Genomic DNA, 13,279 nt, shown 5'->3' with positions numbered 1-13,279 from the left:
AATGACCTTATAATGGAATGGGAGACAGAGTTTCAAGTTTTGAGATCATTTTCTCTTTTTAGATTTCGAGTCTGGGAAAGTTTCGAGAGAGAACCCGAGAGCGCCAAACCTAGAGAGAGTCTCTCATCCACCCAGCCACCCATTGTCGCTGCTGGGTGCCATCGTTCATGCTCAAAACCTAGAGAGAGTCTCCTCTTCCCTCCATCCAACCACCCATTGCCGCCAGAGGTACTACGCTGAGTATTGACATAAGGATTATAAATTAATTGACTAAATTTATTCATAGTGAACATATGTCAAGCTTGGATGTAGTTAAGCAATGAGCCTTTGATATTAACCAGGATAAACTAATTTAATTCTAAGTATAAATTCTAAACTTGGGTCCATAGGAATTGTTGAAGGCTTGCATCATAGCATTATGAAGTCTTTTAAAAGAGACATAGTATATTTGACATGTAAATATTCCTTCTTTAGATCTAGAGAATTGTAATCTAAGAAAAAAAATTAAAATTTCTAGGATCTTTTAATCTTAAATGTTTGATGAAGAAGAGTTGTTACAAGTACGATATGATGAATTTTTTTGAAAGAATGTTTGAAGAAGAGTTTTTGTGTGTTAAATATGATAAGTTTTTACGAGAAGTTTCAAACACAACATTAATGAAATCTAAACTCAAATCATATAAGGGATTGATATTATTTCCATCTCAAAACCTTAAAATAATTGGTTTACGGGTCTTCAATAACCTTAAATGTTTTATTAAGAAGAGTTTTTGAGTGTGAAATATGATGAGGGGTAATTTTTGAAGAGTTTTTGAGTGTGAAATATTATGGGTCTTTACAAAAAGGATAATTTCAGACACAATATCAATAAAATCTGAATCCAAATCATATAAGGGATTAACACTACTTTCATTCCAAAACCTTAAAGAAAATTAGTTTATAAGTTTTCAAACTTTAAGGCGTTTAATTTTCATATTCCACATTAATACATGCTCCTTCTCAAATGAAAAATTCTCAATTAAGAATACTTTTTTTTATCGTCATTCAATTAAGAATACTTTTTTTTTATCGTCATTTATCTTAACAGAACATACATACTCAAACCTATTATAAAAAAACTTTCAATACAAGAACCATATTATACTTATATAAATCGGTCACAAAAACTAATCACCAACTCTAATACCACTAATAAGTTTTTAGAAAAAGAAATCACTAAAAAAAATCAATTAGATATGAGTGTAATGAATATAAAAGATTGATAAAATAGTATCATCCAACAATCATAATATTATCCACCTAAATTAAGATAGTAAAAAACTTGAATCAGTACCTCTAGTAAACAAAGAATAATTAGATTATTTATAATTATAACAAAATAGACTATTACTTAACTTGGTAAACCACCTTGAAGCTTGTCAAGGCCATATATACACTCCATAACAAATTTTTAGTCAAGAGTTTATTAATCTGACAAGTGGGGTTGCCAAACATCAGCAAATTTTTAACTTTATTTAGCTACAAGTTACATTCCTTTATAAATAAAGTTTAAGAATAAAAAAAATCCAAAGTTTGGGAGGAAATGAACTAAATGCATCCTGAATTATTATTATTACAAGTTACTTCATATAAAACCAAAATGCAACCTGAACACTATTTCACACATTTAAATTTATTTACAAAAAAAAAAGTCAACAAAAGAAAACAAAAAACACACACACACAGAGCTGCACCAATATAATGACACCCAATACAACAGCCTTGCTACAAAAATAGGGTGCCCCAAGTAATTCTTCCCTTTTTTTTTAAAATAAAAGACCCAATCATCTGAAAAATATAAAATAATAAAAATAAAATCTAATTAAACAAACCTAGGCCTAATTTTCCTCTCACAAAAGTGATTAACTGAAAACCCAATGCCAAGTATACTTTCCCCAAAGTAAAAGTGCTAGTAACACCTTCTTTTCAACTTACTCTCTTAATGGTTAAAATTGATTGAAAACTACAAAATCCAGAAAATAAAAAAACTCACTAAATAAAATATTTTCATCTTTTCTTTAATAATTTTTAATAAATTTCAATCAATAAGAGAGTATGTCCAAAAAAATGTGTTCCTAACATTTCTACCCCTAAAACTGTTTCAGCCTTTCTGAAAACTCCTTTGGGCAAATCACTACCCCATCTATGCAAAGCCCACCTTTGGTGTGAGTGCAATCAATTTGGGCCAAAGAAAACTTGATATTTGTTGGCCCATTGGGCTTCTCAACTGCAAAGTCCCCAACATGATAGTGGGCCCACTCTCCAGGCCCGCGTAGATAGCACTGTGAGACTGAACTCTGGCCGTCAGATGTAGACAGCTGAAATCTGGCGGGCTTGATGTCCCATCCATGAACTTGATCAAGGTAGCACACTCTTCGGCCCAATCTCTTTGTGGGCTTCCCCAATTGAAGCTTGAAAAATACACTATAGTTTCCCTTTGGAAACTCAAACTCTAGCTCCCCTATTACTTCAACCCACCACATTTGTTGAAGATATGCAACACTCTTAAACCTGCATCATCAAAAAATGTTAAGCAAAAAAATACATTCATTTTAGTAAAAGAGAAACAATATACAAATAAAATGATTTCTGCTATTTTTTTCTTTCAGATTTTCAGTTGAGTTTTTCTTATACTATTGAATATTAAAAATATATTTATATTAGCATATTAGTTTCTTCTTAATATATTTTAACACATAAAAACCAATATTAAATGTTGGAAGTTTCACATTGACTAAAGATAAAGCAATTTTAAAGTATATAAGTGAATGCAAACCTCAACTTACAAGTCAGTTTATAGGGTTGAATTAGACTTAAAGTTCATTTTTAACATGGTATTATTTGTTATAAGAGGACGTGTTGAGAAGTCTCACATCGACTAATAATCTGATTTTGTAAGATTGAGTTAGATTTAAATTGAAAACAAAACAAAGAAAAAATACGTTTCAAATTCATTTTATTTACTGCCTTTTTATATTTTAAAATATAATAATTTACTTTAATTTTAATGTTTTAAAATATTTTATAAATTTTTAATATATTAAAAACATAATGTATATTATAAACACAACAGAAAATCAATACCAACAATTCAAAGAAAAGTTGTTTATATTGTGGTCGGATATATATTCAACTACCATAATTAAGCCTAGATATACAATGTTAATTAATTAATATTACTTTTCCTGGAATAGAAGTCCTTTTTAGCAATTGCAGAATATTTTATAAATGCAAGTTGATTGCTTTGTTGTTCTTTTTATCTAAAAGATGCTGACTAGGAGGAGTTAGTTGACAATAGTCTAAATTTTAATTATTGATTTATTACTTTTCCAAGACGTCCTTCTCAACCTATATATTTTTATAGCATTCCCTAAGTGCAAATTGCTTGCACTTTTTTTCTTTAATTTTCATATAAGATGTGAATGGCTGACTAGGACGAATCGCTTTCGTTAATATGCTAAAGCAAATTGCCAAAACCTATTACAAGGTTCCTCCCTAAAACATTGCTGTTTCTATCAATACGGTTCAAAATGAGAAATTTCTATGACATACAACACACTCAAATAAAAAAAAAAACTTTAAATTAAATTATTATTTTTTTATTCTTGAAATACCTAAAATAGCTACTATTCTCGTAAAATAAACGTTTTTTATATGTTTTTTAATTCTATTATTATACGACGGAGGCGCCAACTGCACAAATACGGCAAGAAAAAGAGTTTCGATTCCATGTGCTGGCTTTTGATTTGTTCAAAAATTCGAAAATGACTTTAACCCAAAAAAATAAAAAAGTTTCCACTTTTAATTTCACCTCATCATGAAGAAAACATACTTAATTTCGATTGCAACAACAACTATAAAAAAATAAATTATATAACCAAAAAAAAAATACACAACCAAACCCATTTTTCATCAGAATTCAGAAGCATTTTACAACCTTAATTGCATATATTTTTTAGTATTTTGTGTTGGGTTTAATTATATATACACACTTATTAATAATATATAAATATACATGTATATTTTTTAACATAATTGAAATGGTAAATTTTCATATAAAATTCATAAAAATGGAAGAAACTAAGTATTTGTTTAATTTTTGATTATATAGATAAGAATATCTGACCTGGATTCCTCAGTCGGAACATAATTCCAATATCTTCTATCATCTATTCCTGTAATCTTGAAGGCTTTTGAAGAAATGAACAAACAAACTTGTGCACTGCTTCTGTCAAGCCAAATCTCCTAAATTGACCACAAAGGAACAAATCAAACTTCTCAATGCAATGAAGAAAGAGAGAGAAATCGGAAACAAGATGAAGAAAAGTGATGAAATTGGAAAGACAACTCCTATATTAATTACATGAATCAATCTAAGATTTAGTGGTCGGGTTCCTCAACATCATGAAATTTGATGTCGAAGAAGCAAACTACTAGGTTAATCTGTGATGAAATTACCTTGGTGCCATGATCGAAGAAATTGGGTGTGCATAGTTTGGCATAGATCTCTTTCTTGGACATGGAAGAAAGATTGTTGTGTTGAGGAAGTAGTTTGTTGAGAAGGAATTTATAGTTTGAGGGTAACTTTGATTCCCATACAAAGTCAGCAGAAGAAGCTCTGTGGAAGGCCTTGTTAACTCTGGCCAATGTGCAAATCTCTTGTGGATGAAAACTCATCATGAGAGAAGAGATGCAATTCTCAGGAACATCATCAAGGGTTGTCGTCTGTGGGGAGGACAAAGAAAAGGTGGGAACTTCATCATTTTCTGTGGCAGTTGTGGAAACAGCAGCCCCCATGATTGATTATGCAGAAGAAATTGAAGTTTGGATTGAAGAATTGAAGAGTATGGTGAAAAGGGTTTGTTGTTGATGGTGTTGTAGATTTGTTGTGTTAGATAGTTCAGTGGTAAAGGAGGAGGTGATAGAGCATAAGAGAGAAAGAAGGAGAAAGTGAAGGTGTTTCCATGTAGTTTTATTGGGAGTTTTGGATTAAAGAAAGGGTTGTGGGAAGCTCAGTTTTTGGCTTATAAGAAAGACACTTGTGGTGTGGAATCTTGAAGCAAAACTTATAAATTATTAGGTCATTCTTCTTATTTTGGAACATGAAAAAAAAAATGGTGATTGTAGACGTGTCCATGAGTGTGCAAGAATATCATATGGGGTGTTCATTAATTGTATCCTAATATATATTCATTATGTGTGGAGACGATAGATGCCCTATATTCTCTCTTTCATATTTCATTAATTTCGTTTTCAATTATTATAATATGGAATAACAATTATGTTTAGATCATAAATCCAAAGTGAATCCTAACTCTCATCAAATAGAGACTTAAAACGAATAATATTTTAAATTTATCTATTTCTGTAAATTTTTTTAAATATTTACTCAAAAGCCAATAGGAAACCACCTATCAAATTAGCTAGAATTTATTTGGAACAATGAGACGATGATATTGAAAGAAATATAATTTAAAAAATTGTTGATGTTTTCGTGAATCATTGATTTTTTCTCATTTCAATTAAATACACTATGTTTGAATCAATTTATACGTATGTATGATGCATTGTGAAAAAAAAAAAAAACTATGCATGAACATTGACCATTTGAAAACAAAGCAAAATACTAACATATTGTGTTTAAGAGAACTTTACTATCACCACCCATAAACAAAAGAAATATATAATGAAATAGTCAAAAAAAGAACAAAATAATCATCTTTGAAAAAGAAAACAAAAGGCACAGTATATGAAATCATACAACAAAGACCTCCCATTTAAAATGTAAAAAAAAAAAAATACAGTAAAGTCGTGAATTGATTTATGGATTAAAAGCATGTTCAGGAAACTTTTAGTAAAAAATCGAACAAAATAATAACTCACTTATAAATATATAACTAACAAATTATTTTAATATTTTAATTTATCCTCTTTTGATATAGTTATGATTAAAAAGTAATTAGTTCTATATGATTTCTTTTATAACTTTTAGATTCTCAACTTTCTCAAATCCTATTTGTTTTCCTATTAATTAGCAATTTCAAATTTCTTTAATCTTAAATTCAAATTATTTACGGAATGCCTCAAATTTACAAAACAAGCCAAGAAATAAATATATATTAAATTGAAAATCAATATACACATTAAGAAATAAAATTATAAAAATATTATCATAATTAAATTTCAATTCAATAAAATAAGATGATAAAAATGTTGACAAAAAAAAATAGTATGTATGTTTTTACTATTATTTAATAAACAAATGGGTCCTTTAAAATTTAAATAATATAAAATTTTATTTTCTCAAGTTGCATTTAAAATAGCATATATTTTTTGACATGAGAGTGTTTGATTATCACTTGTAAGTGTTAAATAGTCTAATCTCTTAATTTATTGGAAAACATAATAAAATTTATTTTTTTATTCTCTTTATTCTCCTCTAGTTTTTGTTTGTTTTTTTAACGAGTTTAGATTGAGAGGATAGAAACAAAACACTATAAGAGTGTAAGAAAATTGAATAGGAACATGAAAAAAAAAAATTCTTTTATATTTAAATATGTCATAGCCATTTTATAATGATGGGGATGACAATATAATATAATAATAAGAGACAACAATAAAACATAAATCATTGCATTATTTACATATCCAATATAATGATACCTTTGCATACCTTTTCGTATGTTGAGTGTGCCGCCTAAAGGTTTTAGATAATTTCATAAGCATACTGTATAGACAGATAAACGAAGAAGGAAACATGGAAAGAAAAGAAAAGAATAAGAATAATTATGTTATTATTTTTTTGAAAAAAGATGCACAACTTAATTACCTTTATTATTTTTTCTTTCAAACAAACTCCATGTCATATGTTTCACCTGTAACGTCAAGCTTTTATGTCCAGAGGTATACTTATCAAAAATTCTCCGTTGATATAAATTATTTACCTTTTATCTTTGATATGTATTTACAGTTTTTATCATAGATCTGAGATTAGCGAAATCTTAATCATGGTTCAATCCTATCCAATACCTTTAATCATTATTTACCTTAATTTCTGTAAGGAGGCTTGATTATAGTCTTAGATTCGCCTTTTTTGGTGTCGTCTAACCTTTTGGTAAAGAGAGAATGTTGCGGTCATACGACCCCATACAGTACATCATCTACATGGAAGTTGAGCAAAAGATAAATTTAATTGAACTGAATTTCATTATTTAGTTAGTAATTAGTTAATGGTTAAAGAATTAATAATTGTTTTAATTAGGTAAACAATTAGTTTAAATATAACAACATAATTATAATTTATTGTTGTAATGTTATAGTAACGGTACAGTATGACTATTAGGTCAGTTATGGATAGTTAATGGTCCAATTACAAACAAAATTAACAAAAGAAATAATTATATTAACCATAATCTTGATCATTATCAAATTGAATCGTGATTAAACCTAATTAGACCGACAATCAAAAATCTTTTCCAACATTATTGAAACAAGTTTGATATATCTATAAACCAAAACAGTAACATAAAAAAATATAATGTCATAGACCTAAAAGGAGAAAAAAACAAATAAAAACCATTTTGAAGTCCTTGAATGCTAGTCCCATGGCCAAGCAATTAACACTTTACCATATACAAGCACTAGATTTTATTGTGCCTTGTATAAATTATTTATGTATTTTTATATTTCTAAATTAGTTTGTAGTATAATTAAAGTTTGGTATGAATGTTGTTAAGATGAAGAAAAGATAATTTGAAAATGAAAGGGGAGAATGTTATCCAAAATGGATTGAACTAAATCCATTAGCACTGAAAGTCACATCGGAAGATCAGAAGTTTCGCGTTTATGAGTTGGTGTGGTATCAACGTCTCAGTTTCATTTCAACGGTTTAATTTTGGATTCTCAATTTTAATTTTGCAAAATCTATTGTTCAACAAAATCATTTCATTATTATTATTATTATTGAGTCATTAAAAAAATCAATTTGAATATTTGTCAGCGTATCAACCAAAACTTGTTATTTTAAATGTTTTAAGGTTCATTATCAATTGATATAAAATAAAAAGAGTTTTCTAGTTGCATAAAATTTGTAAAATCAAACGAGACAAAATTTAAATTAAATTAAATTAAATAGTCCTTTTAAAAATGGAAATCGTTTGGTATGTTGTGGGCCGTGGATAATCGATCTTATCCACTTTCGGTTGCAGGCATAAGAAACATATACTGTTGTTGCTCCTTCCTACGTCAATCGACAACATCAAAAACAAATTTATTGGTTTATATAATACATATATAACATCAATGTTTGTTTGAACGTAAAAGCATAGTAATAATATTGGTAACTTTTAAATAAAAAACTTAATGGTCCCATCTTACAGCACAGCACCAAAAGGGACCTAGTAAAGTGAAAAATTAATGACTTTTCAATAAAGTAATATTACTTTTATTTTTTAATTTATAATTATTACTCTTAAGCTTGGTCGTCTGACACATAAGTTTATCAACAATTCGGTCGAAGTTCACTAGAGTCACGAACCAGATTGCTCCAATTAAAATCGATTTGCTCCAATTTTTAATAATGCTACACATTATTATATTTCATCTTATCGAAGTATAGCTACGTGAATTTCGACTAGAAATAAAATCAATTTAGTATATATAAGTAGATATAAATTTCATTTTATAAATCAGTTTTGTGTGATTGAATAAGATCTAAGATCCACGTCAATTAGAAATAAGACCAATTTAATGTATATAAATGAATACAAACCTTATCTTACAAGTTAGTTTATGTGAATTTGAATTAAGATTAAAATCCACTTCTAACACAATTTACATTTACTTTAATTTATAACTTTATGCACTTTTAGAATAAAATTAAAAAGGCTTTTTATAAATGAAAATATTTAAGCCACGAAGCTTGAAATTATATTTAATGATGTATTTGGAGATGAGTGGAGATTAATATATGAACAAGTTGTTTTGGAATTTTGTTTTGAACTGAGGTTTTGAAGCGATGAGATCCACAAGTTTTGGTTTGTGTTGGAGGAGGAACAAGTGATGCATAGCTGGCACTGACTCAGCACAGTTGCTGACTAGGCAACAGATTGAAGCATGCATTGAGGATATGTTTCATTTGCACAAAAATGCTGATTAGGTCAAAAGGAGAATCATTGCAAATTTGCTTCTGTTGCCTTTCCCAATATGCAATTTCCTCTCTGGCTCAAAGCAATAAGCAACACCAACAATACTTTTTATTTTCTTATTATTGATGTGAAATGTTCTTTAATTTTATTCATCATTAGTTTATCATTCATAATTTTGCTTTTAATTACATATTTTTAAGCCATAGTATTTAATTTTTTTAATTCAATTACCTTTTTTTTTAATTAATCATGTGTTAATCATATATATTTATAAAACAAATCATTAAATATGTTAGGATCATTATATTTATTAATTAATTTATTAAAATGATTTGCTTAATTAATTTTGGTTAAGAACATATTACATAAAGTTTATTTATAGAAATCATAAATAATATTTTAATTTGTTGAAAATTTAAATTAAAATATTAAAACTTAAATAAAGTTTATTGTATAGAAATCATAACTAATATTTTAATTTGTTGAAAATTCAAATTAAAATATTAAAACTTAAAAAAAAAAAAAAACTGACAAAGTTACATAAACTAGTCATAGTTCCATAGATGAATAGAAATATTATTCATGTTTTCTTTTCTTTAGCTTTAGAGAAAATCAAGATAAATCTAAAATGTTCTAGATCATATAGCTGCTATTTCTAATTGTCAATCTAAATATTCCGTTTTGAGAATTAAAAATGGTTTTGTTAAGAAAAAGCTTAATACTTTTTAATTATATAATTTTTGGATGCATAATTTAACAAATGATCGTTATTATAGAACATGAATGTTTAGATGAAAAAGAAGAAAATGCTTCTTGAAACAAAAATATTCTTTAAGATGAATTGGTTCCATTTTATATCATACGTGTTATTGTATTTATTCTTTTTTTTTTCTATTAGTGACGGGCTTAACTAAATATTTTTTCATGAAAAAAATAATATTCTCAAAGTGTAATTTTAATATTTATTCATGTAAATTATTAGAATTCATTATTCACATATTAAGGAATGTTGACGAACTTCTCTTCTTTCTGGGCACACATTCACACAGTTACATTTGAACGTGAACAAAGGAAATAAAAAAAGAAAAAATCATAGCTCTTTTAATCACCATAAACACTAATTCTACTTTTTTAATCGAAAACAAGATGCTGAAAGTTATGATCTAATAATAGACTTGGAGGATCGATGCTATATATATCCCATCCCTATCAAATGCTAGAAGTTTGTATGATTAAAATTTGATAAATTTTGAAAGATATTGTAAGATAAGAAATTGAAGTTTTAACAGACAGTTTTTTATACTTTTCATGAAATTTGAAACTTTAGTTAATAAGTTTTGAAAAAAAAAAAGAACTATTCAATTTATGAAAATTATTAGTACAAAAATGAGAATATAAGAAATTGAAATAGAAAGAAATTGAAAGGAGAATGAATTTTCTTATTTTAAAAAATAAATGAAATTCATTATCTTGAAAAAAAAATTAGGAAATTAAGATATTATTAGTTAAAATACAAGAATACATAATAAAAGAATGGAATGAGAATAAAATATAGAAAGAAAATGATAGGAAGATAAGGTTAGCTTTGTGGAAAATTTGAAGGAGGAAATGATAGTTTATGAATGAGTTTACTAATAAAACAGTCATATCAATAATTGAAATGTATCCATTTAAAAGCAAACAAGAGCATTACGAATGTTTATATATTATTGAATTTATGTTATTTAATACTATTACATAATATTTATTTTATGTTTTTATTTATTTATAGTTAAAGTAAGATGATTTTTCATTAAATAGATTATATTTTAGAATACATTTTAAATAGAAAAGTTATCGTATCTAATTTTGTTTCCATATAAATAAGACAGAAAATTTACTATAAATTTTTTTATAAAGCTATTGGAAAAATAATCTTACTATGATAATAAATAAAGTATTCAAATAAAGCTTATCATGAGAGAAAAATAAGTTAGAAAGCTAATAGAAAAAAAGAATGACGTTCTTATAAGAATGAAAAAGTTATTATATTAAAAAAATTTGGTCAGTTTGTGACTCCTAATATTAATTGACTTCCGTTAAACGTTATGATTAAGTTGATAAAGCAAAATAATTATTCTTGGGTGTATCCACATAATTATAAATTGTGACCTTGGTCAATTTCTCATGTCCCACAATCTCCTTTTCCTTTTCCCTTTATGCTCCTACGGCCTTTTAGTATTTCTTCTTTTTATGTTAGCATCTCTCTTTATAATGTTTAAAACCAACCAACTTAAATTTAAGAATTGAAAACCTAATTTTAAATAGTGGAAGCCAAAATTTGGTTAGATTCATGTTTTAGTTTCAAACCCTCTATTTGTATTGGGTTGGCAGTTAGGCTTGGAGCAATTATTTTTTATTTTATTTTTTAGGATAGAAAAAAATCCGTGGACACGGGTATTCACAGGTAAAATTCGTGGTGAGTAGTTACTACCCGCGGATAATGGATAGTGTGAGTATTTTAATACACACTTCTAAACGTGTCGAGTAAGGATAATATACTATCCGACTCACAGGTATACGTTATCCGTAAAAAATAAAAATAAAAAATTAATTTATATATTTTCCAATTAAATTTAATTAAAAATAAAATAAAATATATTTTATTAGGTTAAATTTAATTAAAATTATTATATATATATATATATATATATATATATATAATATTGTAATTTTATTTTAAAATGTATAAAATATTTTTTTTATTTTTTGCAGGTATCCACAGGTATTTTTCTAAACGGGTACCTGACGAGTAACAGGTCGAGTTACTGGTACATTTTTATCCGGCAGGTCGGGTTGTTGGTAGACACTATCTGTTCGACCCGACTCGTTGTCATCCCTATCTTTCATTTTGATTGATGTTGTATTCTATCCAAATAAGATCAGTTATTTTTTTAAGGATTTTTCAGTTATGTTTACATTCAATTCATTCACAAAGTAAATCTAAACATATATGTTTAAGAGAGAAAATAGATTTTCTAAATTCGAAAAGTTTAAAATAAATTGATAAAAATATCGTCTAACTTCTATTTGTAAACTTCATTTTTTTATTCATTTTAAAACTATTGAAATATTTTGGGTCTCGCAATTGTAAAGGTCTGAAAAATTATAAAGCCATTGGGCCCTATATGGAGGCAGCTAGGCCCATAAACTAAGGGTACCTTAGCCTTAGAAGAGGGCTTTTTTAGAAATCAAATTTTTCATAAGCCAATTTTCCTTTCTCTCTCTAGAAACCCTTTTTCCCTAAATTCTCTCTGTCTTCTCTCTAGATTTTCAGCTAATTGAACCCTTCAATCTTGGATTTGAAGGTGCTCAAGCGTTCACCACACCGAAAGCTTCCTTTTGATCCGATTATATTTTCGATTGGATCAGTAAGTAATTTTCTCCTCTTCTCCGCTGTTTCGCAACTTAGGGAATGCCTTTTTCGGGCTGCAAACAACTAGGAGCGTTCTTCTTTTTATTCCTGATTAAAGCTTAGCTCTAAGAGCTTATTCCTCCACCATTTCGGTGATATATAGGTACTGTAAATTCCTGTGCTGCATAAAGTTGTTGTGAAAGCGTCTCTTGTGAACTGTACTGTGAGAAACCAAGGTAAGGGGAGCTACTTATACTTTTATTTTATTTGTTGCGAAGTGACTGTTTGAGAAATTTGAATTACTATGTGAATTTAAACTGTATTTTGGTTCTACACATCCCGTTTGGTAAGAACTGATGAATCTGTTTTGAGTGATTATGCATGTTGAATTAAATATGTGATATATTGTGAGCATGTGTTGTTACTGTCCTTAAGTGTTTAACTTAGTATGCGCTGAATTTGACTGAAATGATGATCCTGGGAATGATTCATGTTTATATATTGATTGTGATGTGCTCTGAAGGAATTTGATGAATCTAGTTGCTGGAATAAGTTGGGGGTGATCATGGGAAAAATGGGTTGAGTGTAGCCTCAGGTTCTGTGAGAGGGGATGTATAACTTTGGGAACTAAAAATAATAGGCTAGTTATATAACCAGCAAGGAAATTGGGTTGTGTTGGGTTGGGAAAAGAGGGAGCATT

At 27.8% G+C, this 13,279-nt stretch overlaps 1 protein-coding gene and 1 long non-coding RNA gene across 2 annotated transcripts in view; one reads left to right on the top strand and one right to left on the bottom strand.

Annotated features, from left to right (window-relative positions):
* Positions 1-1,436: 1,436 nt before the first annotated feature.
* LOC106773238 (F-box protein PP2-A13) lies at positions 1,437-5,179 on the bottom strand. The gene is made up of 3 exons (XM_014659951.2): positions 4,498-5,179; positions 4,166-4,284; positions 1,437-2,550 (listed from the first exon to the last, which is right to left on the bottom strand). The coding sequence occupies exons 1-3, from the start codon at positions 4,834-4,836 to the stop codon at positions 2,130-2,132; spliced, it is 879 nt and encodes a 292-aa protein (XP_014515437.1). The 5' UTR covers positions 4,837-5,179; the 3' UTR covers positions 1,437-2,129.
* A 7,158-nt stretch (positions 5,180-12,337) lies between these two features.
* The window catches only part of LOC111241404, a 2,328-nt gene continuing 1,386 nt past the window's right edge, over positions 12,338-13,279 (top strand). Inside the window, exons 1-2 of the long non-coding RNA XR_002667343.1 lie at positions 12,338-12,595; positions 12,743-12,815. This is a non-coding gene — a long non-coding RNA (uncharacterized LOC111241404). The remainder of the gene's footprint in view (positions 12,596-12,742; positions 12,816-13,279) is intronic.

The sequence above is a fragment of the Vigna radiata genome, chromosome 1 (assembly GCF_000741045.1).
Source record: "Vigna radiata var. radiata cultivar VC1973A chromosome 1, Vradiata_ver6, whole genome shotgun sequence".
In the NCBI taxonomy this organism is placed as follows: Eukaryota; Viridiplantae; Streptophyta; class Magnoliopsida; order Fabales; family Fabaceae; genus Vigna; species Vigna radiata.
Note: the sequence above shows the minus strand (reverse complement) of the source record. Positions and strands in the feature narration are given on the sequence as shown.

Coding starts and splice junctions, on each gene's coding strand:
- LOC106773238 (XM_014659951.2), bottom strand. CDS start 4,836: ATGGGGGCTGCTGTTTCCACAACTGCCACAGAAAATGATGAAGTTCCC. Junction 4,285..4,497: donor TCTTCGATCATGGCACCAAG/GTAATTTCATCA, acceptor TGGTCAATTTAG/GAGATTTGGCTTGACAGAAG. Junction 2,551..4,165: donor GTTCCGACTGAGGAATCCAG/GTCAGATATTCT, acceptor TTGATGATGCAG/GTTTAAGAGTGTTGCATATC.